The sequence below is a fragment of the Phoca vitulina genome, unplaced genomic scaffold (genome assembly GCF_004348235.1).
Source record: "Phoca vitulina isolate PV1807 unplaced genomic scaffold, GSC_HSeal_1.0 scaffold19, whole genome shotgun sequence".
Taxonomy (NCBI): Eukaryota; Metazoa; Chordata; class Mammalia; order Carnivora; family Phocidae; genus Phoca; species Phoca vitulina.
In genome coordinates, this window is record NW_022589722.1 from 17083757 (window position 1) to 17109230 (window position 25474).

The 25474-nt window shown below is 44.6% G+C and overlaps 1 protein-coding gene and 1 pseudogene across 1 annotated transcript in view; both read right to left on the reverse strand.

Moving 5' to 3' along the window:
- The window catches only part of LOC116639946 (putative tetratricopeptide repeat protein 41), an 87219-nt gene that overhangs the window by 18630 nt on the left and 43115 nt on the right, over window positions 1–25474 (reverse strand). Inside the window, exons 10-13 of the mRNA XM_032416699.1 lie at window positions 12743–12882; window positions 6282–6453; window positions 2989–3136; window positions 2067–2219 (exon numbers count right to left, since the gene is read on the reverse strand). Coding sequence (XP_032272590.1) covers window positions 2067–2219; window positions 2989–3136; window positions 6282–6453; window positions 12743–12882 — 613 coding nt within the window. The remainder of the gene's footprint in view (window positions 1–2066; window positions 2220–2988; window positions 3137–6281; window positions 6454–12742; window positions 12883–25474) is intronic.
- On the reverse strand, window positions 15787–16225 carry LOC116639945 (annotated as a pseudogene).

Here is a 25474-nt window from a genome sequence, read left to right on the forward strand (position 1 = left end):
AAAAGTTGCTTTCTCCTTTGCTTTTTTCTGGCTTCCACTCTTGCTAGGACCTGCACCCCCACCCCACTCTATATATGCCTCATAATGCAAACAACATATGTCCTTGTAAGGGACAAGGAATTAATGATTTCTCTAGAACAGATAACATCTAAGAAAGGACCAGGTGAGAAACGACTGGACGAAGCCATTACACGCGTACTCCAGACCACCAGTACCAAACATCTTAATGCCAAGGCCCCCTGGCTCCAAGGAATAACACCTGGGCCCTCGTCTTGGTTCTAACTGGTTCCTGGATGCCTAAGGGGACATGTACACCAGACCACCACTCTCAGTAAAAACCCCCAGACCCCAAGCAGAAACGAGACTCATGATCTTTCCTTTCCGAGTCTCCCGGACGCTCCTTCTGTATCTCGCCCCAACACACACACACCTCTCACTCTCTATATATCTTCAATACACTCTGCTTTCACCTCCTGCTGGCTCACAGTTGATTTCCATCCTGCCTGAAGCCAAGGACCCTCTTGGCTGGTCCCGCAAGACCCCTCTGGGTCCGTGGCCCTGGCCGGCTTACATCATTATGAGTAATTTTCTCTTTAACAGCTTTAACAAGGCCTTGGTTGGGGGGCAGCTGAGGAGAGCCCCTGACTTCCCGGCCGGGGAGAGAAGAGTTAGCAGGAAAGCAGGGAGAGAAAGTCTGACACACTGTCGGCTCTGGCCTGGGGTTGCAGGAGGCAGACCGATGGATGTGGCCCCACAGACAACGGAGCTGAGACCTGCACAGACTCAGGAAGTGAACACAGCTGACCTTTGAACAATGCGGGCGTTGGGGCACTGACTCCTGTGCAGTTGAAAATCCAGTATCTTTTGACTCCCCCAAAACTTAACCACTAATAACCTACTGTTGACTGAAAGGATTACTGATAACCTAGGCAGTCGGTCAGCAGAGATCTGTATGCTCTGGGTTATATACTGTACTCTTACGATAAAGTAAGCTAGGGAAAAGAAAATGTTATGAAGGAAATCACATGGAAGATAAAAATGCATGTGTAGTCCTGTGCCGTATTTATGGAAACAAGGCCATATATAAGTGGGCCCACGCAGTGCAAACCTGTGTGGTTCAAGGGTCGGTTGTCCATCTTCCTCACGAGGCCTGGGAGTGATGCAGAGAAACACAACATCATATTCCTTTGTACTTTTCCTACTGCCGAAACCTCTACGCAGTTTGTGGGCTAAGAGCTCCTTTCATGGGCGCCTGGGTGGCTCAGTTGGTTAAGCGACTGCCTTCGGCTCAGGTCATGATCCTGGAGTCCCTGGATCGAGTCCCGCATCGGGCTCCCTGCTCGGCAGGGAGTCTGCTTCTCCCTCTGACCCTCCCCCCTCTCATGTGCTTGCTCTCTCTCATTCTCTCTCTCTCAAATAAAAAAAAAAAAAAAAAAAAAAATCTTTAAGAGCTCCTTTCAAATACAATACGGTCAGTGTCCTGACAAATAGACAGGGACACAACTCTCAGGCATGGTGAGCCCCTCAGGTCTCTGAATAAGGCTACAACCAAAGAAGTGAGACACCCCGGTGGCTCAACCCCAGGTCTCCCTGCCACTGGCGTTTGGGGGAGGGGAAGAAGACACGCTATTTGAAATATTTTATAAAAATGTGCCTTGGAGTGCCTGGGTGGCTCAGTCAGTTGAGCATCTGACTCTTGGATTTGACTCAGGTCAAGATGTCAGGGTTGTGCTCAAGACTCTCTCTCTCTCCGTCTGCCCCTCCTCACCCCACTCATGCTTGCTCTCTCTCTCTCAAATAATTTTTTAAAATCTTTTTTTTCAAAACTTGGAGAGATGAACCATGAGAGACGATGGACTCTGAGAAACAAACTGAGGGTTCTAGAGGGGAGGGGGGACAGGGGATTGGTTAGCCCGGTCATGGGTATTAAGGAGGGCACATACTGCATGGAGCACTGGGTGTTATACGAAAACAATGGATCGTGGATCACCACGTCAAAGACTAATGATGTATTGTATGGTGACTAACATAACATAATAAAATTGTAAAAGAAAAAAAAAACTTGCCTTTCACTATCTCCTGGTAGAAAAAATAGTAAATCTGCTAAAAATTCCATAATTTCTCCAACTAGGATGTTTTTCTCACCAAATAAACTTCTCCTGATAGTTAAGCATTCTTGAAATCTCATTCTTGCAAGAGAAGTGTTTCCAGCAACAAACCTGAAAATAAAAGGCATGTGTGTATTTACTGGGCATGATAATGTTGGCTACTTCATTGTGCTATCAAAAGTAATTCTTATATGGGCGCCTGGGTGCCTCAGTTGGTTAAGCAACTGCCTTTGGCTCAGGTCATGATCCTGGAGTCCCAGGATCGAGTCCCGCATTGGGCTCCCTGCTCAGCAGGGAGTCTGCTTCTCCCTCTGACCCTCCACCCTCTCATGCTCTCTCTCTATCATTCTCTCTCAATAAATAAATAAAAATCTTTAAAAATAATTTTTAAAAAGTAATTCTTATAAACATCCTTTGTTTTATATAGGAAGATACAGAACAGCAGAGCAGTTTATAATGGTAGATTCAAGACCTTCAAGGTGATATATAAGAAGACATGTGAATATCTTTATAAGAAACTAGGCACTATTTCTCAACCCCAACACAGTTGACATTTGGGCTGGTAGTATGTTGTGGGGCCGTCCTGTGTACTACCTCATGTCTAGCATCGTCCTGGACTCTACCCACTAGATGTCAATATCAACCTCTCCAGTCATGACAACCGAAAATGCCTCCAGACATTGCCCAAGGTCCCCTGAGGGGCAGAATCACCCCTGGTTGAGAACCACTGAAGCAGAGATGGAAGTGCTAACATTCGGCATTTCTTCACCCAGTCAGTTAGGTGGGAAATGGATTAACAAGTGTGGGTTAGAACATCGATGTTAACAATAAAAGCTAGTACAGAAAACAATAATTTTTCAAGAAAAAAACATATGTTTACATTAGAACACCTTCGGTGTATTTCATGGTAGCCTGATCACGGGGGCTGTTGTCCAATAAGCTGGAAATTTCAGCAGCACATTCCAAAATGTGATTTTCTTTTAAGTACTTCTCAGTTGCTGACTTTGCCAGGTTGTTCAGCACTCTGCCTGCAGGGAATACATTTTGGCAAAGAAGATGATGCTTAAGGTTTTTTGTTCTACAAAAGAGTTAAGATGTCAATAGGCAGAGCACTTAATATCATTGCTTCATCACCGACAATAACCAGGTTTTTTCTTAATAAATCGATGACTGGCCTACATTGCATGGGGACTGGTTTTCATACAATGATTGTGTGTGGACAGCAGTTGCAAGGCCAAAGAGCTAAGACAGTGGATTGAAACTGAATTCTGAGACTGTTCTGCAAATAAATAGATCAGAAATTAAGTAAGAATATGGATGTGGTAAAACCAGCCATCACTGTGGTAACCGAGTCCTACCGAAGGCAGCCAGTCTTGCAATAAGAAATAATAAAATGATATAGCCTTACAATGAGAAGCACATGAATAAGCCCCATAAATCCAATTAATAAATAATGAGCTATCCCTAGATACATACCGCCTTGGGAATGTACCTGCTGCAAAGGCCCCACCATTTTGTTCCTTTATTGAGAGTTATATATTCTGACACTAATACAGACTCCTAAAATGCTGAAAAATGTTTTCTAAGCCATAATCTGTTAGGAAGAGAAAAAGCCATACCAATGTTCCCAGAAGGTGTTAGAACAGCACTGATAGCAGGAAAGAAAAGCAGATTTAACTTCCTGCACTATGGAATTCAGTTGTAAGTATAAAGGATTACCACTACACTGCCAAGAAGCATCTTTCCCATCATCAGTGGTATCTCATTCACTGCCCTGTGCCCACTGCACTCCACCCCACCTCCATCCAGGGCCTCACATCTTACACTTGGGCATCAGATGGGACAGCCATGAACTTGATCTCCCTGTGTCCCCTCTTACCCACCATGCAATCCAGGCAAAAAAAGTAATCTCAAAATAGAAATCAAATGATGTCATGCCTACTCTAACTCCACGTAATAGCTTCCCCTCATGGAGAATAAAATCCAAATTTTTGCCCAAGCCCCAAGGCCCAAGGCCCTACACAATTTGGACCCAGCTGCCTCCTGCCCTTTGCTCAGGGAGGCTCTTTCCATTGCCAACACAGGCCAAGACCCTCCCACCTCAGGGCCCCGCACAGGCTGTTCCCTCTGCCAGGACCATATGTCTCAACCAAAGAGGCCTGTGGACCTTTCAGAAGGGGACCCTCCACCTGCCTACGCTCTACCTGCATGTCGTTTGTGTCTTTCATTGCATTTATTCCAACCTGCAATTATTGTGTGTTATGTGTCACCTCCTTTAGAAGACAGAGTTGGTGACTGTCCTGTCCAGCAGAGCACCCTGGTGCACAGTAGGTGCTCAGGAAATAGTTCTTGAATGTGTCAGCTCCGGCCAGCCTGGAATCCGAGCCCATCCCCCTTCACCTGCTTGCTTGGGCCCTGAATCCTGGCCTGACCCTTGTCAGAACACTGGAACTACAGGGAATTCCCATCAAAGTTGCCGCTAAGGACACTGATCTATCCCCAAGCATCCCTTGCCAGCAGGACTCCACCCCTCCAGCTGGTTTGGACTCCTCAGGGAGCCACATTTGTCTGCACCAAGCCAAGGTCTGCTCCTCCAAGGAGCTCTGCACTTTAGACCGCCCCGCCGGCTTTGGAAGGCCAGTCTCGGAACCCAGCTGAGTGCACCTGGTTCCCACCCTGGTTTCCTCTGCTCACCAAGGTCCCAGCATGCCTATGACCAACTCTGCCTGCATTAGGGTGCCTCAGAAGATACACTCTGTATATTGAGGACTATAGCTTCACAAATGTCAACACTAGAAGAGATTCTGTACAGTGAGGAGTTACTGCAGACAGGCTTTAGGGTCTGATCAGCCTAGCTGGGACTCCTAGCTCCAGACCTGCTGGCTGTGAGAGCTAAAGTAGTTTAAGTTATTCTACCTGTCTGGCCTTCAGTTTCTTTGTCTGTAAAATGGGGGTAGCAACACATACCACGTGAGGTACATGCGAGGATAAAAGATCATGAGCATAAAATGCCTTACACATAATAAGCATTCAACAAATGAGAATTTTACTACAAAAATGGACTTACACATGAGATCTAGCAAGGGTAAAGAGCTTGCCCAAGGTGACCTTTGATCTTATAGGCATGGTGGTAGATTGCAGAAACTGCAGCAGCCCCCATGCCAACCTGTACCCCATTCCCCTCGGCAATGCCACTCCGCACCTCCTCCCATCAAGAGGTGGAGTCTCGTGCTCTCCCTTTGAATGAAGCCTGGTGACTCGCTTTGACCAACTGAATACAGCAGAAGAGGGTGTGTGCCAGGTCTGATCCTAGGTCTGTGCCTCCACACAGGCTTCTGCTCCCCCTCTCTTGGAATCCTGCGAGCCGCCAAGCAAACAGGCCCTGGCCATCCTCCTGGAGGATGAGGAACGTGGGGCCCAGCCACCCGTGTCACCAACCAGACAGCTAAGGGAAGCCCTCGTAGGCCAGCTGATCTCAGGCACCGACATGAGTCCAACCTTAATCTGCCGAGCCCACCCTGGACCAGCGGAATCCCCAGCCAACCCACAGGCCTCTGGGCAATACTAAGCAGCTGTTGTTCGAATGGCTGCCTTTCGGGCTGGCTTGTTATACAACAAGAGCAAATTAACGCAGCCATTTAAATACAGCATAAGTCTAGAATCCTTTAGTTTAGCCTGACTGTAAATCAGTGGGTCAAAAATGCTTAATATCTTCATTCAGCAAACATTCTTCGTCTCTGCGTTACCAGTGGTACCACAGGGCCTCAGGCATAAATACCAGAGAATAAAAGGAGCGGGCTCCCGCGAGCGCTGGACGGCGTGCCGGGCACCATCCTGCGTGCGCCACGCTCTCCTACGAACGCTTCTAGTCTCACAAGGACGTGCAACAGGCACTCCTTTCATCCCTCCCTTATAAAAATGTGACCCAGAAAGGTTGAGTCATAGGTCTAAAGGCAAAGAGCCAGTAAGTGGAGAGGTGGGATTTAAACCCAGGACAGCAGGCTTCGGAGTCATGTGAACGGCTGGGCTGTCACATGAGGAGTGCTTACTGTTCACCCCTCACGTGCCCACCACAAAACTCACACCCAGCTCCCCTTTCTTGGTGGCTGGGACGAGCCCAGGAGCCCGACTCCGAAACACAATGGTTACCCCCTCTGCACCTGTCTGCCATACCTTTCTGCTTCACGAAGTCCTGGTTGTCTTTCATGTTGCTGGGTGAAAAATCCACCAGGTTGGACCACGCTTTCTGGAAATATTGGAAGCCCTCCTGAGTCATTCCTATTTCAAGGTAGAGTTCTCCAGCAGTGTTCTGTACTTCGAGAAGCATCTCTGTCAAGGACTGACTCTATACAAAGTAGAAAGGACACCACTGCTGAGGGGAGCCAGACACCCACCCAAGAAAGGCCCATTTCATAATGTACTTGCAAAAGATGGCATGCTTTATATCATTTCTTCTCTTAGGGAATTTAAACATTTATAAAATGATGTGAAATATTTATTGGGAAACATTATAAACTAAAAATAAATCTGGGGATATGTTTTCAGAGATTGTTATAGCTTACAGCAATAAATATTTTTGGGGTGCCTGGGTGGCTCAGTTGGGGTGAAGCATCTGCCTTCAGCTCAGGTCATGATCCCAGGGCCCAGGGATCCAGCCCGACATCGGGGAGCCTGCTCAGCGGGGAGCCTGTTTCTCCCTCTCCCTCTGCAATTTCCCCCTCCACCAGCTTGTGCGCTCTCTCTCTCAGATAAATAAATAAAATCTTTAACAATAATAATAATAAATAAATATTTCTGAAGGTAAGAATAACATGACAATGTGTTCTGTATGTTAAAGTCCCAGGGGAGGTATTATCTAGAATTCAAATGAACACCTAAAAACACTATCTATGTGGGCCTTGACTTCAAGAGTGACCAGACATCTGTTAACATTACGCTTGACACATTTTTGCTTAGAGACTTGAGTTTAAATTCCCTTTACTGGTTCAGCATTATTTAGTTCAGGGGCACTTAAACTTCATTACTTTAAATCACTCCTGGGGCGCCTGGGTGGCTCAGTTGGTTAAGTGACTGCCTTCAGCTCAGGTCATGACCCTGGAGTCCCAGGATTGAGTCCTGCATAGGGCTCCCTGCTCAGCAGGGGGTCTGCTTCTCCCTCTGACCCTTCCCCCTCTCACGTGCTCTCTCTCATTCTCTCTCTCTCAAATAAATAATCTTTTAAATCAATCAATCAATCAATCACACTTCTACCCAAACTTTTTCAACATGTTAAGAATCTATCAGTTGGTTATAATCTTTCAAATGTCCAGTGCAAGAAATGAATTAAAGACGAATTATCTTACTACTAATATCTCATTTCAAGAAACATAACATTAACAAGAATATGTCTGGAGTACATTTGGTAACTAATGAGGTCCTATTCAATGAACAATCATCCTCGTTGGTTCTGTAATACTTCCTGCTATACCACGGTGGGAGCCCAGGGAAGGACCGACTGAGCCTGGCTGCTTGGTGTGAATTCTTTCTGTTCTGCACCTGCTGGAAGGGCTCCCCCATGCCAACCAACCTTCTGCAGCTTGATGCGAGAGCTTTCCAATAGGTGTCTTGGAAACAGTTTACCTCTACTCAGAGATATGGATCTCCTCAGCCCTGGAGGCAGCCAGGTGTGGTGAGGAATCCCTGGGCCAGAGGCCTGCAGCTCTTCCATGCATCCCTCATATGGATCTTTAAAGGTGCCCCTTCTCAACAGCTATCCTAGATCTCATCCTTACTGCTCACTCCTCCTATCCTCCACTTCCATGCTGACTATATTGACAAACCCTGAGAGACTGCCTTCAGAAATTGGTTCGGATCATGACTGGCTGCAAGTAACAGAAAACCCAGGGCGCCTGGGTGGCTCAGTTGGTTAAGCGACTGCCTTCGGCTCAGGTCATGATCCTGGAGTCCCAGGATCGAGTCCCGCATCGGGCTCCCTGCTCAGCAGGGAGTCTGCTTCTCCCTCTGACCCTCCTCCCTCTCATGCTCTCTGTCTCTCATTCTCTCTCTCTCAAATAAATAAATAAAATCTTTAAAAAAAAAAAAAAAAAGTAACAGAAAACCCAAATTAATGGTGACTTCATTTCTCTCTCATGCAAAAGTCAGGAAGTGGGTGGCCTGGAGCTAGAGATACACCACAGTGTCAGAGACTCAGATTCCTTTTATCTTGTTGCCTGACCTTGCCTGACCTCCATTCCCAAGGACACCTCTTGGTCTAAAATGGCTGCTCCATCTCCAGTCATCATATCCACGACCCAACCAGCAGGAAGGAGGAATAGGAGATCATCAGACTCTTCACTTCATGAAAACCTCTTAGAAGTTATCCATATCTCTCCCACTTAATCTCACCAGCCCAAACTCAGGCATGTGCTCATCTCTAACCCCAAGGAAAGCTGGGAAACGTAGTCTTCTTTCCAATCACTTGTGGGTCTAAATATTCAGGAGGGGGGCACATTACTTACTATGAAAGGGGCAATAGATCTTGGGAAATTACAGTCTGGTATACTTCATTTACCCTTTTCTTTTAAACTTCAAGTTAACAGTGTTTTCACGCATTTCCTTCCCTCCTGCCTTTCTCAGAGGAAAAGAAGTCCAACCTCCTTTACAAGGACCCACCCCTCCCTGAACTCTCAGAGTCCTGTCCCCCACACAGAGTTCTCACTGGCATTTCCAATCTCCCCATGTCCCTGGCTCCTTTCCTGCTCCACACAAACATACATATCCTGGATCAAACCTCACCCAAAGCTGTTAATATCCTGACTTTTCATCTTTCTCCTATTACTGACAAGCTTCTCAAACTAGTATCAATATGTGCTTGTTCTCCATTTCATTATCACACACTTGCCTCTTAAAGCCCTGCAGTTCGGGTTCTCCCACATCCACCCCCTTCCTTCTGACCCCCACTCACCTGACCTAGGGGCCTTCTTTTGGTCTTCATTTGTCCAGCCCCCTAAGCAGCACTCCTTCCTTGGTTTGGGGGGAACTATGATCCCTCAACCCTCCTTCAATCCCTTACTCCTTCACAAGCTCTTCTCTCCTTGTCTCCTTTTAGGTATAAATAACTTCCTAGGAACCAATTTCTATCGTCATTCAGAGGCCTTGTTTCCCTGTGTGTTTCAGCATTCACCTGTAAGTAGATGTCCCCCACCAAGTCTCTCTGCAGATTTCCAACCCTACCTTTCCTCCAGCTGGCTGGAGACTCCACTTGGATATCTTTCCCCAACTGCAAACTCAGTAGTTGAAACATTTAAAATTTATTATTTCCTCTCCAAATCAGCTTCCTCTCTGGATTTCTCCATGCCTGTCAACCAGACTCAAGTCCTCAGGGTCTCCTTGAGTCCTCCCCATGTCCTGGCCACATTTCCAGTCAGACTGAGTGGGGCAGAAGCCTCAGGGAGGGGGACAGCTCCTGAGCCCCCACCAAACCACTGGGGTCCTGCCACCCTTGAGTCTCACTGCCCGCATTGCCAGAAGTACTCATCGGCATGGCAAATGCAGTGGTCTGTTGTCAAGCTTCCTCCTTATCAAAACACCTCTTTTATTCTCCTCTAACTCCAGACTATCTACTTCTTGAGGGCAGAGACCCCACAATCCAAGCACAGAGCTTTGTGGGCACTCAGTAAATATGTTTATATTTCACAGTGATTGTGTAGCACAGAGTTTCATTCTTAGGTCACGGTCTGCACTAGCCATGACCTATGGGGCACTGACTGAGCTAAGCACTTGCTAGGCATGACTTCAGTGGATATTTACAGAAATGCTACAAAATAGGGATTATTGCTCTTCTATTGCAGGTGGGGAAACTGAGGCTCCTTGGGGTTCTATAAATCACCCAAGCCCACATGGCTAGCAAGGAGGAGAGCAAGCATGTCCCACCCAGACCTCCTATCTCCAAAGCTCTGCTCCGTACATTTAACAAGTAAGTTTCTGACACATAACCAGAGGCCCCTTCACAAAAGTATTTTTTGGTTTTCCAGCTGCCTGCCGCACCGACTATGAAACTGGAGTGGGGAGAGCAATGAGACCTACTTTTTTAACAGACGTACCAATTAAATCAGCTTCTCAACCTGAGCACCACAGACATTTGGGGCAGGCTAGCTCCGTGCTGTGTGTGTCTAGTGGAGGGAGGGGGTGTCCTACCCGTGCGGGCTGTGTAGCAAGCGGTACACCTTGCTTCTACCCACCTGATGCCAGGGGCAACACCCCCCCAAGTTGTGACACCCCAAAATGGCTCCAGTGTTGCCAAGTACCCCCTGGGGGACAAAACTGCCTCCCAGCTGAAAACCACTGCGTTAAAATTCTTAAATGACCTAAGCTGAAGAAATTACACAACCGTGGCATACATACAGAATGCATTCATCCCAGATAACAAGCTCCTTCCCCTTGAGAATGTTAGGCATCTTTTTTGAAGAAGTTGTTATTGCCAAAATAGTTTTAGAACCTCTCTTTTGGAAGTTCCTTCAGAGCCTAAAGAAAATTCTTTTAACAGTCTCCATGGTGGCTAGTCCCAAAGCACTGTTACAAAAATATTTTGAGAGCAGAATCATAAGATTGATGCCTCCCAGAGGAGTGCTCTGAAGAGGGAAATTTTCTTTGAATGTCTAAGCTCTGGCATGCCTCCCATGAAGCTGCCTTATCCTTCCGTGACCGTGTATCTGACAGGCTCTGCTTCATCACTGTTCTGCATGTGGCCAATGTCTTCCAGCTAGATGGGGAGCTCCCTGAGGGCAGGAACTGTGCCTGCCTCACTCACTGCTACCATTCCAACTCCCAGCACAGTGCTCAGGCTAGGCAAGGCCCTCAGTGAGTGTCAGCCGAGTGGATGAATGAGTGAATGACTAAGTGAATGACTGGAACCAGGCACTCAGTGATTACCTAATAAAATAACTGGTACTCTCCAGACAGACACCTGTCAGTGATGAACATCTGGACCTCATGGAAAAAAAAAAATGGGGGGCGCAGGGGGAAATTCCACAAGCATAATAAGAGAGCAAAGAATCACTGGACTCCACTCCTTGGAAGATGAAAGAGTGGCCAAGATAGCTTAAATCGAGCTGTCTTATTATTTCTAACCTAGGCCTCAGGGACTTTATAAGCCACAGACAGAAATAACAAAATAGCTACCAGTTCTTAAGATCTCACTGTGGGCCACACAGTGTGCGAAGTGCCTTGTGTACTTTCTTACTCGACCCTGTTAACAACCCCTTGAGACAGAAACGAGAATCCTCAACAGAGTCAGAGAGGTTAAAATTCTCACCAAGGTCACACAGCAGTGAGTGCCAAAGCACTTTAAATCTGGGTCAGCCTGAAAACATCCCACGCTCTATTCACTACTCTGTGCTGCTTTCTAAGGACATAAAGTATTTGCAAATTCAAATTGATTCACTGATCCATTCATTAGGCACCTGTAGGTTGTAATATGCCGTGGAGGACACAAAAATTGGTAAATAAGCATGGTCTCCACCATGAGGAGACTTGCCATGTTAAGTCTTATTAATCTCTTTAAATAGAATTCTTTCTATAAAGGTGTGTGTTGATGGAAGCAGAGGCATGTTTTATAAAAATGTGAAGGTCGGGCGCCTGGGTGGCTCAGTTGGTTGGGCGACTGCCTTCGGCTCAGGTCATGATCCTGGAGTCCCGGGATCGAGTCCCACATCGGGCTCCCTGCTCAGCAGGGAGTCTGCTTCTCCCTCTGACCCTCCTCCCTCTCATGCTCTCTGTCTCTCATTCTCTCTCTCACAAATAAATAAAATCTTTAAAAAAAAAAAAAAAAGTGAAGGTCTTTGTTTTAAAATAAAAACAGCTTTGTCTTGGGTTATACTATTCTTGATCTACAAATGCTACTGAAATCAGTAAAAATTTATAAATTTTTAAAAGGCCAGTTAAATGTCCTCATACACACATAGTTATGTATTATGAGTAAAACTTTCATTGTATTCAACAAAGCCAAAACTTAATATTTCAGAAAAAGTAAATCAATATAGAGACAAGATAATCAACCTTCCCCAACATTTTTGTGAAAATTATAACCATAAAACCATAACCAAGTCCTTCACCTGTCTTTTATTAGTTCATTTCAACCCACTACTCTAGTCCTTTTTTTGCTTTTTTTTTTTTAAGATTTTATTTATTTATTTGGCAGAGAGAGACACAGAGAGAGAGGGAACACAAGCAGGGGGAGTGGGAGAGGGAGAAGCAGGCTTCCCGCCGAGCAGGGAGCCCGATTTGGGGCTTGATCCCAGGACCCTGGGATCATGACCCTAGCCGAAGGCAGACACTTACCCGACTGAGCCACTTGGGTGCCCCTCCTTTTTTTGCTTTATCAACATTCTTTTTTTCCTCAAAAATCGCACCTCTTGGTATTCATACCTTCAAAAATGGCTCCATCTATCTACCAGTTGTTGGCACTAATCTACAGTTTGGGGTATGGATTAAAGTCAGCTTCCTCTCTGATTAACATAATTAATTTATTATTCATTTTATTATTAATTCTTCTCTTTGTGGATGAAATTATAAAGGAACAAAGGTAAATGATATCTGAAAATATCTAACATGAAACGAATAGCATTTGAAGGATTTAAAGTGATTTCCCACTTTACCTGCACTAGCATATTCTCGACACTCAAGAACAACTCTTCTGCTTCTCTGGTCTTGCCCATAAGCTTCAGAAGTTTTGCAATAAAGAAAATTAATCGGCATTTGTCAGTGGTGGTAACCTCAAAAAGCCTGCATTCCAGCACTAGATTGGAAAGAAAGGTAAATAACCCTAAATAAAGCATATTTGGAAAGGAACAAAGAGTACCCATCACTTAATCTTGATACAGGAGTTATAAATACATTATCCTCACTTCAGTATTTCTCTCTCAAGGGATTAGCATTTTGCTTTTATTAGCACTTACATACATTACCAAGTATTTCAAACAATGACATGAAAAATAACTCGAATGCTTTTAAATAATCTTGCTATGTAGATATTAAAAACCAGAGAGTCAAAGGAGCATTTCTATAGCACAGTCCACATATTATTGTAATTTGTATTTGGGGGTGATTTTCAGGTAAGAATAAAAAGGTGTTTAAATTACTTACACAATTCTGCCCTCTGTTGCAACTATCTTGAATTACTGGCTTTCCCAGAAGGAGCAAAATGTGAAAAGAACCAAATAAGGAACATGCCTTGCCTCTGCGCGTGTGTGCGTGTGTGTGTGTGTGTGTGTTTTACACCCTCTCATACACAAATGAAAATACATAAAATTTTTGAACTTGAAGACCCAATTAAACACATGGTACTGCAAAGTCATCATTTCCAAATTTTTTCCCCAACATTCCAGCATCTGAACTTCTACATTTGACCAGTGTTTCATTTCAAAGTATTGCATCTACTGTATTAGACACAAACCCATCCCGTGTTCTTCATCTGTTCCATTGCCCCTACGGTAGGCCAACCAGACACTGACTACACTCCTGCTTTCTTTCGGCCAGCTTTTCCAGGGATCACCATTTGTGCACAGAATAAATATGTATTGAGCATCTACTGTCTGTCAGGCAGCATTCTAGGCTCTCAACACCAAGCACAGCAGATGAGGCTGTATCTCCCAGCATGGGAGAGAGGCCAAGAGGCTCTGAACCATAGCTATAGTGCTTCAGGTCCAAGAGCAAAAACTAAATGAGAGCCAAGGAAGAGACAGCTCTAAAGAGAGTCCAAGACTCTCATCCACAGCGGCCATCCAAGCAAAGGGACCTAAGGTGGGCGTAAGAACTGAGGGGTCGGGGCGCCCGGGTGGCACAGTCGGTTAAGCATCTGCCTTCGGCTCAGGTCATGATCTCGGGGTCCTGGGATCGAGCCCCACATTGGGCTCTCTGCTCAGCGGGGAGCCTGCTTCTCCCTCTCCCTCTGCCTCTGCCCCTGCTTATGCTCTCTTGCTCTCTCTCAAATAAATAAATAAAATCTAAAAAAAAAAAAAGAACTGAGGGGTCAATCCAAGCAACAAAGGAATCTAAGAACTATAAGCAGCTGCTTAGAGCAGGCAGGCCGAGGGTGGTCTGGACAAAGAGCTGAGGGATGGGCCCCTGCTTGGGGGAGAGGGGGCGGGGGGAGGAGTTGCAAATTCCACAAGTATTATTGGGCCCAGATTCCTGTCAAGGGCTCGGGTTGGAATGGACAATATCCATTCACTATGTTTAATACTCAATTCAACAATCTCATGTGCTCCAACAAAACTTCATTCATGAATCCTTCCTGCCACTGACCACATTCCTCACGTTCATTCACTTAGCACCAACATGTAGTTTGAACGGACAAGGAAATAATTTTTCTCATGATAAAACTAATATGTGTACACTACAGAAAAACTGAAAAATATAGAAAAGTACAAAGAAAAATAAAAACCACTCATAATTGCATCATTCGAAGATAACCTGCATTCACATATTGCCGTATGTACCTCTGATCTTTTGCATGTACCCACATTCATTTTTTTTTTAAATAAAATTGGGATCATCCTACATTATGTTTATCTTTTTTAAGTTAATGGGCTTTTTACTGGGGAAGGAAAAAAAAAAAGACTAGCATTTACAACTTGGAATGGCCGTAAATTGCAATCTCTTGACCGGCAGTGTTGATGGTTGTGCAGAAGTCCACGGCCACAGCCTACTCTGCTGGCTCCAAGTCAGGCTTCAGAAAGTTTTTTTTTTTTTTTTTTTAAAGATTTTTTATTTATTTATCTGAGAGAGAGAATGGGAGACAGAGAGCATGAGAGGGGGAGGGTCAGAGGGAGAAGCAGACTCCCCACTGAGTGGGGAGTCCGATGCGGGACTCGATCCCGGGACTCCAGGATCATGACCTGAGCCGAAGGCAGTTGCTTAACCAACTGAGCCACCCAGGCGCCCCTTCAGAAAGTTTTGAAAACAGCCCACAGATGCTCCCTTGATAAAGGTTTCTTTTTAAGAATCTGCGTGAATGGTGACAGCGTGACACCCATTTCGCTCTAGTACAACGTGGACAACGCTACACCAACACACGCAGCATGCCACGAGGAGGAGCATCGTTGCCGCCTATGGGTGGGGGCACCCGAAGTATGAGAGGGCCGTCCTGCTGGGGGGGAGGGGGGGAGGGAGCCACGTCTAGACAGTTTATCCTTCACCCGTTTTTCTGCGCGGCATCCTGAGGTAAACCAAATTTTAAATGTTTGTTTTCAGTAAACCGGCTGTGGCAATTTATACTAACAAATTGAACTAGAACCCATTTGACTAGGTTTCAAATTTGTTTTTCCATTTTTTGTTTTTAATACAAATGCCTGACCGGGCTCCCTTGTCAAGCCATGTGCATGAGAGACGGGCCATGGCCAGCCCAACGTATTAATCACTAGCCAATGGGACTGCAAGTAGTCCACGAAGTACTTCCTTATCATTAAGGTAGTGTAAGTGTTTCTATCGTAAAACCGATGCGTAGTTTGATCTTTAGGGGACGGGACCACCAACCCATACATGCAGATTTTGTGCGTGTGGACAGAAGGTACTTTTGACATTCAGTTTTGTTATATAGAAACAGAATGAGTGAATGAACTTCTTTTTTTTTCGCAAAAGTAAAAGATGCAATTTGATTCTTCTGGGGGCGGGGGGAGGGGAAGGAGTTGAAAGCAGGTCCTCATTCTGTAGTCATCATCTGTACGAATTCTCCATTGCTGACTTGTCCATCTCCATCAATACCTGCTTCTCTGATCATTTCATCTCCTTCTTTATGTTTTTCTCCTAAGTTGGTCATGAATGACGTAGCTCCGCCGCGCTGACGTAACCAGTGCCATCCTTGTCAAAGACTCGGAATGCTTTGAGAATTTCTTCTTCACGGTGGCTTTCGTTTTTCTAGCCAACATAGTCAGAAATTCTGGGAAGTCAGTGGTGCCATTACCGTCAGCATCCACCTCGTTGATCATATCCTGCAATTCCGCTTCTGTTGGGCTCTGGCCCAGTGACCTCATGACAGTTCCAAGTTCCTTTGTTGTGATGGTGCCATGGCCATCTTTGTCAAATGAGGAGAAAGCTTCCTTGAGTTCAGCGGTCTATTCTTCAGTCAGCTGATCAGCCATGGTGTGAGCGAAGGGAGGAAGCGCAGAGGAAGCAAGGCTGGAGGGGGGGTGGGGCTGGCACCAGCACAGGGGCTGCGTGGGCGGGAGTGTCCCCTCAGCGCTGTGACGCCGCCGCCACCCGACTGAGGAAGGGCACCCTGCCACCAGGCTCCCAGCACCACTCCACGTTATGTTTAATACCTGCTTCTTCGTTTCCATATTCAACAAATATTTATGTGTCAGCACAGTGCTAGATATCGAATATATACTGAACACAATATTCATGGTTCCTGCCCTCATGGAGCTTATAGTCTACCGAAAAATATATTGTATTAGAATATTTTTCCATATCTTTAAAAATTGAGAACACATGTACTTACCATTGGTTTGTATTCCATTTTACAGATTACCTTTAGTCAATTTTTCACTATGTATTAAATTTTTTTATTTACATACAATTTTTATTTAATATTTATTAAATGTTATTTAGTGAGAATCGTTGGCAGAAATCTTTTTAAACATCTCTGATTATTTCCTTAGAGCAACTGTTAAATTGAATAAGCCACAGGATATTAATTTTTTTTTTTAAGATTTTATTTATTTATTTGAGAGAGAATGAGAGAGAGCACATGAGAGGGGGGGAGGGTCAGAGGCAGAAGCAGGCTCCCCGCCGAGCAGGGAGCCCGATGCGGGACTCGATCCAGGGACTCCAGGATCATGACCTGAGCCGAAGGCAGTCGCTTAACCAACTGAGCCACCCAGGCGCCCAGGATATTAATATTTTTAAGACTTTGAATATATATTGCCAAATTGCTCCCCAGAAAGACTGTCCCAATATAAACTCTTACTGTAGCATGTAAAAGTACCTATTTCCCCACACCTTTACCAACATTATTATTTTTATTTTTTATTTTTTTAGATTTTTTTTTCTTATTTTTAAGTAATCTCTACACCCAACGTGGGGCTCCAACTTCCAACCCTGAGAGCAAGAGTCACATGCTCTACCAACTGAGCCAACCAGATGCCCCCATTATTTAATGTCTTTAAAATTCTCTACCAAAAAAATCATTGCACATCTGGTACCTGAAAAACAGCATCTTGGTTTAATTTGCATTTCTTTGATTACTAGAGAAACAGAATATAGTAATGTATTTATTAAAAATATGTTCATCAACTCTAAGATGCCATCAACTGCAAGATGCATCCCTATTTCAGAAATGTTAAGTTTGGGGCAAGCCTACTTCTTAGAACCAATGAAATCCAGTATTTATTCTTTAGTGAACTCATTCCTCTAACAACCACTTCCAGGGCACTGTGAGTACCTGCTGTGGGCCAGGCACTGTCCTGGGTGCAGGAGATAAAGGATGAGCCCAAACAGACCTGGGCCCCGCCAGCTGGGCTGTCAGAATGGCGAGGAAGATAGATTATCACAGAATCATACAAATGAATATAAATTCAAACATGAAAAGAACCATGAAAGAGTTGGTGATATGAACTGTGGAAGATTTCTCCATAGAAACGACAATTGAGCTGAGAGTTTAAAAAAGAGTAGAAGGTATTGAGGCAAAATGAGGGAGAGACAGTGTGGGAATTCTGGACAGAGGAAGAGCATGTGCAAAGGCTCTGGGCAGGAAAAAGCAAGGTGCTTAGAGAACTGAAAGATGGGGACTGAAGAGCAGAGAGAGCAAGGTGTTTGGTTCCAGATCAGGGTGGAGACATAGGAAGGGGCCATTCAGCAGCCACACCATGCCTGGTGCTTGTTGCAGGCACTGGGAATACAGCAATGAACACGAGAGACAGAGTCCTTCTTTCATGGAACTTACATTCCAGCAGCTGGGAGGGTCGGAGGGCAACAGGGAGCAGAGATAGACAAAAAAAAAAAAAAGAAAGAAAGAAAGAAACAAATAAATAAACAAGACAAAATCAGGTAGAGGTGAAAGGTATGCAAAGAATTAAAACCCGTTGACAAGATAGAGAATGACTAGGTGTAACATCAGACTGGGGAGGCCACTCTGAGAAAGTGATACTTCGGCTGAGATCTAAATAATTAGAAAGAACTGGTACTATTAAAATATGAGTGGGAAGAACATTCCTGGTAAAGGGAACAGCTGGTGCCAAGACCCAAAGGCAGAATACACTTGAAGGACAGAAAGAAGGTCAGAGGGGCTGGCATCTAGAGGCCAAGAGGAAGAATCTTATAAAATGACACTACATAGGCATGCAGAGGTCAGATTATACACAGGACTGTAAATTAAGCTGAGGAGTTCAGATTTTAGTATAAGTGCAAACAGCAAGTCTCTGAAATGATCTTAATCTGGAAAGTGACATGATCTGGTCTACATTCTTAAAAGCTCATTCTGGCTACTAAGCAGACAGTGGACTTTATGGGGAAAAAAAATGAAAGTAGGAAAGCCAGTTAGGAGGCTGTGATGATGGGCCAGGTGAGAGGTGATGGTCGTGGGGCTCACGAGAGTGATGCTGGTGACAAGCTGAGGTTAGGATGTTCCCTCTCACCACTCCCATTCAACATCACAGTGGGAGTCCTAGCTAGTGCAATAAGAAAAGGAAATAAACGGTGTACATATTGGGAAGGAAGAAGAAATAAAACTGTTTCTGTTCACAAACGATACGCTTATCTATGTAGAAAATCCCAAAGAATCAACAAAAAATTCTTAGAACTAATAAGCAATTATAACAAGGTTACAGGATACAAGGTTAATATACAAAAGCCAGGGGCGCCTGGGTGGCTCAGTCGTTGGGCGTCTGCCTTTGGCTCAGGTCATGATCCGGGGGTCCTGGGATCGGGCCCCATGTCGGGCTCTCTGCTCGGTGGGAGGCCTCCTTCTCCCTCTCCTACCCGCCCTGCTTGTGTTCCTGCTCTTGCTATCTCTCTGTCAAATAAATAAATTAAAAAAAAACACCTTAAAAAAATATATACAAAAGCCAGTTGTTTTCCTATATACTGGCAATGAACAATCAGAATCGGAAATTTAAAACACAATGCCATTTATAATAGCACCCCAGAAATGAGAAGCTTAGGCATAAATCTAACAGAACATGTACGTGATCTATATGCAGAAAACCACAAAACTCTGATGAAGGATATCAAAGAATATCTAAATAAACTGAGAGAGGTTCTGTGTTGATGGACTGGAAAACTCAACATTATTAAGATGCTTGACCTATAGATTCAATGCAATCCCAATAAAAATCTTCCATAGATGTCCAACCAATCTTTGACAAAGTAGTAAAGACAATTCAATGGAGAAAGTCTTGTTGATAAATTGTTCTGGAACAACTGAACATTCATATGCAAAAAAAAATGAATCTAGACATTTCACCTTTTACAAAACACTTAGTCAAAATGGATCATAGCCCTAAATATAAAATGAAATACTATAAAAGTTTTAGAAGGAAATAGAAAAAAAACCTATGTGACCTTGTGTTTTGGTGATGATTTATTAAATACAACACAAAAAGCACAACACATGAAAGAAAATACTGATTAAGTTAGACCTTATTAAAATTAAAAACTTGTGCTCTATGAAAGGTACCATTAAGAGAATGGAAAGACAAGCCACAGATTGGGAGAAAATTTTTATAAGATATACATCTGATAAAGGACATCTATCCAAGAGAACTCTAAAAATTCAACAATACGATATGTAAAGATACTCAACATTATTTGTCCTTAGGGAATTGCAAATTAAAACAAGAAGGTATCACAGCAACCTATTAGAATGGCTAATATAAAAATTAAAAAAAAACTAACAATACTAAATGCCAGTGAGGACAGACAACAACAGAAACTCTCATGCATTGTTGGTGGGAATGCAAAATGGTACGGTCCCTTTGGAAGGCAGTTTGGCAGTTTCTTAACAAAGCTAAATAAACATAGTCCTATCACACATTTGGGCAATCAGGCTTCTAGGTATTTACTCAACTGATTTAAAAACTTGCATGCAAATGTTTACAGCAGCTTTACTCATAATCATCAAAAGCTGGAAGTAACCAAAATGTCCTTCAATAAGCAAGGGGATAAACTGGCATATTCATACATTGGAATATTATTCAGCAATAAAAAGAAATGAGATACCAAGCAATAAAAAGATATGGAGGCAGCTTAAATGTGTATTACTGATCTTCACAACTGCGTGCGGCAGCTCTGACAGCTTAAAAAAGGGCATTGGTGGTGGAGGTGGACAAGGAGACAAGTTTGGGAAACATTTAGGAAGTAAAAATGTCACGACTCAGTGATGAAATGTATTTGGGGAGGGCGTATAGGACAGAAAAGTGTCAAGGATTACTCCAACATGGTAAATTGAGAGTTCCTGGAAGAGAACCTGATTTTAGGGGGATGTTGTGAGTTCAGTTTTAGAGGCATTGGGTCTGAGCAGCTTTGGAGACATCATCCAGTTAAGTTGGATATATGGATCTCTGGCTCAGAGGATAAATGCGGCTAGAGAAATAAATGTGGGAATCGTGTACATGGACAATCACTGAAGCCACAGACATTCATAATATGCTTAGGGTGAAATTACACATGAGAAGGAAAGAACCATAAGGAACTCAAACACTTAGAAGCCAGGTAGAAGAAGGGGAATTAACAAAAGAGACAGAAAGGGAGGAGCCAGAGAGATGGAAGATGAACCAGGCGAGTGTGTGTCAGCAAAGTCAAGAGACCAAAATGTTTGGAAGGGAAGGGCACCATCAAAAATACCCATGGACACTAAGAAGTAAAGTCAGACAAGAACTGAAAATGTTCTTTGGGTGGCCTGCTCATGATCTTGCCTATTTTTATTGAAGTGCTCATTATTTTCTTATTTAAGAGCATTTTACTTATTAAAAATATCAATCCTTTGCCTGCCATGTATGTTAGAAATACTTTTCCCAGTTATCACTGGTCTTGTAACTGTGTTTCTAATTTTCTGAATTGTGTTGTTTTGTTTTACATGTAATTTCACATGTTTAGACAGATTTACCAATTATTTTCTTTGTGATTTACTCTTTTGCTTTCTTGCTTAGACTCACTGACATTTTCTTATAACTTTTTTAATATAAAATTTCATTTCTTTACATTTAACTCTAATTGTTCTGGAATATATTCTGGTATAATGGTTCAGGTGACTTAACTTTACCAAATAATGAACCATTATCACAGCACTATATATTCCATGATCCTCCTTATCTGAAAAGCTTCTATCACTTTTTATTTATTTATTTATTTATTTGAGGGGGAGAGAGAGAGAGCGAGCATGAGCCAGGGGAGAGGCCGAGGGAAAAGTAGGCTCCCCACCGAGCAGGGAGCCCAACGTGGGGCTCAATCCCAGGACCCCAGGGATCATGACCTGATCCCAAGGCAGACGCTTAACCAACTGAGCCACCCAGGCGCCCCTAATTTTTTATATTTATAGCTGAGTCTATACCTGAGCTTTCTATTTCATTCCACTGAGCTATTTTTGCTCACAGTAGTATTTTTTAAATTATTATAGCTTCATAACATGTTTAAATAAGTTGATATTCAAATTGTTCTATTTTAAACTCTTACTCTCAGATATTTTTTTCTCCAAGAACTTTAAAATCATTTTGAAAATTTAGAAATGTTTTAATCCCACTGGGATTTCATTTAGAATTGTTTTATATACATAAGTCAATTGTGGAAGAACTGATAGCTTTACAACCTTGAGTTGCCCCATCCAAGAATATGGTATTTCTGCCTATATACTAGAATTTTATTTTCTATAATTCTAAAGCTGTTTTATAAAAATAAAGATCCTACACATTTCTTGTTATTTATTCTTAGATATTTCGTATTTTCCGTGGCCATTGAAAATTGCATCTTTTGTTCTTTTAATTTTTCTGTAGAGCTATTTTTAAAATTGTTTTTAATAGGGCTCCTGGGTGGCTCCGTCAGTTAAGTGTCTGTCTTCAGCTCAGGTCATGATCCTGGGATCCTGGGATTAAGCCCTGAGTTGGGCTCCCCCCTGCTTCTCCCTCTCCCTCTGCCCCTCTCCCTGCTTATTCTCTCTCTCCCTCTCTCTCTCTGTCTCTCTGTCAAATAAATAAATAAAATCTTTAACAGTTTTTTTAAATAAAATTGTTTTTAATAAACCATTTTGTTCCATTTATCTAAAATATTTAGAAGTTTCCAAAGGTATCAAGGGCAAAACATCATATGTTATGAAAAGCTGATACTGTCTCATTTACTACAACCTTCAGACAAGATCCTGTACTGTAATGCATTTACCCTTTGCTCTAGTAAGAAAGCCTGCCCCTTAAAAGCAAAATGATTCTCCCCAACCCACCACATCTGCCACCTGGTGGGTAGCCAGTCATCCGTCAAGATGGAGCCATGCTGGGACCCATCCTTCTGCCACATCTGTTTATAGTCTGTCTCTTCTGGTGTTTGACTTAGTCTAAAAATGCAAGTGCAGCCAGAAATGGATTTTCTTCACTTTGATGTGACCTAAGACTCTAGTCAAAACCAAGGTTATCACATCACAGATAATCTATAAAAATTGGCCCATCCCCACCGAAGTTGTCCTGTAGGCTCAAAGCCTCCCTACTGGCCATCAGTCAGAGATGTAACTTGCCCAGATGCATCCCGCCAGGAGGGGCAAACCCGGGCAGCAAGTGGACAGGCAGGAAGCACCTGGGGAGAAGCGATTTCCAGACACAGAACTGAGCATCTTTTCCACCAACCTAACAAGTTAGGGTTCTGGTTCTCATCAAAGCCACCAGGGGGCGCCAAACCACAGAGTCCGGCAGCTGGCGCCCTAAGCCGGGCGGGGCGTGCATTCGGGTCCTGGGTCCTGAGCTGGAGCACGGCCTCCTGGAGCAGGAAGAGACCTCACACACTCCTCCCCTCCCCCGCCCACTCCCCCCGGCTGATGAGCCTGCGCAGGCTCTCTTGTACTTGTACTGGACTTGCTCAGATCTTCAGGGTCGTCACTCTCCCCGACTCACGGTCCTCAAACATGCTGTCCCCTCAGCCCTTTGTCCCACGAGCTCTCACTCATCCTCCAAGTCTCAGATGAAATGTCACTTAGTCAAGGTCCCGCTCCTTCAGGCTGAACTTCTCAGGAGTGTCTGTGTTACGCTCCACCATCCGCTCCAACAAGGCAGGAACCCTGTCTGTCCTGTGGGCCGCGGCACCCCAGGCATCTGACACCAGGCACTCGGCAAACGCCGCTGAACTGATTCAGGGTATTAGTGGTAAACATTGCAAGCCGCCCCTCCCCCCCCCCCCCCCCCCCCCCCCCCCCGCCCAGACCTCTTTATGAGAAGGGAGGGCAGGGCTGAATTGGTAAAGCAACCCCTGTGACTGCAGATGATGAAACAGGATTTCTCCAGAACCCCTCTGAAAGAACATTCCAGTTTAAGGGCCTTGTCTCCGCAGCACCTTAGGAGGACCCATTGTCTCTGGGCTGTGTGTGGCTACATAAGCACGGTAGGGAAAACAATGTTTGGGGGGCCCGGGGGACCCAGACAGCCAGCCAGACCACTGGAATGCCTCCTGGGACTATTATACAGGACTCCTGCTATAATTAAACCTGTTCCAATGAATCTTCTACTGCTTTGGTGACAAGTCGTTGGTCTTGTGACTTCTACATTCAGCAATCCAAAAGGGGGAAAAGTGAACCTACACAGTCCCGGAGGGACTTCAGGAAGCCCCCCACAACCCCCCCCCCAAATGGCCATGGGCTGACTCTGCCAGCCAAGGTGGAGATTAAGACATGAAGGCGGACAGCAGCAACGTGCAGGGTGACTTGATCACAGCTTTCCTTTATGAAGACTGATCAGACAGAGGGCATGAGGGTCTGGAGGCCCAGACAGAGAGGATGTGAGAGGCTGGATGGAAGTAAAATCTACAGGACTGGGCTGTGACGGGATGTGAGGGGTGAGGAGTGAGGAAGATGGAAGGTGTCAAAGGCAGTGATGGAGGCCAGGACTCCCTGCTAAGGAGCCCCCCAGGGCCCAGAGTGAGCCGAGACCAACCAGCAGATGATCATACAAACAGCATGTTTGCAGTATCGCAGAGAGCCGTACCGACTCAAAGGGACACATTCTGAATTAGGCTCATTTACATCCAGAAAATCCTCACACACTGAAATGTTAGGTGATTTCCTCCCACTGTCAACCCCCAGCCCCCAGCCCTTTCCATCACCATAACAACCACGTTATGACAAGCAGCATGGCATCATCAGGAAGGACACTCACCCCCACCCAGAGATCTCATCTTCTGTGGGTTAGCTGCCAGCTTCCTATGACACATAGTGCTCTCCCCGCACCATCTCCCACCCCCATCTCCTTCCCACGCCCTACATCCCTAAGCACCGATACAATTCCAGATGCATCCTGGCTTTATTCAACACACTGGAATCCTCAGAGTATCGCTTGGGTCCTACCACTCGGAGGATTAGTGAATTGGAGAAATTCCAGAATTACATAATTCATACGTGGTAGTAAGAATATCGACAGGGTGCCTGGGGGCGCTCAGTCAGTTAAGCATCTGACTCTTGATTTTGGCTCAGGTCACGATCTCAGGGTCAAGAGACTGAGCCCTGCATCAGGCTCCATGCTCAGCATGGAGTCGGCTTGAGATTCTCTCTCCTTTGCCCTCTGCCCCTCCCTCTACCTGTGCTCTCTCTCTCGCTCTCTCTCTCTCTCTCTCTCTCTCGCTCTCAAGTAAATAAATATTTTTTTAAAAAAAGAATACAGGTAAAGGCTGCATGGCTAAGGACCCAAAGGGATGCAGGAACAACATAGCCCAAATCCATCCCTAACTATCTGGGACATCTTGGGCAACTTAACTTCACCTCTCTGAAACTCAGTTTCCTTAGTTTCAACCAAGATATTAGCCGTACTACAGAGATTTTATTAGAATTAAACAAAATACATATCAAGTATTTAACTTAGAGCCTGGCACATGACAAACGCTCAGAATCTGTTCCTATGATCACTAGGTGGTAAAACCATGGGAGCGAGGCTTCAGTTTTGAACTAGTTTTGAATGAGTTGGCCTCGTTCACCGATATATCAGCAGCGCCCAGGGAGTCCAGGGCCCAGGGAAGGTGCGCAGCTACTATTTGTTGAAAGAATGAATGAATGTTATTACTGTTTAAGAAGCCAGGAAATACAGGGAGAAAGAGACGCAGGCAAGGGGGCCTACTATGGAGAACAAAGGGAAGAAATACTGACCAGAGTGCTGTCCAAATCCAAGCCATTAGGCAGCACGTCGAAGGACAGCTGTCCCAACTCAGATGGGGGC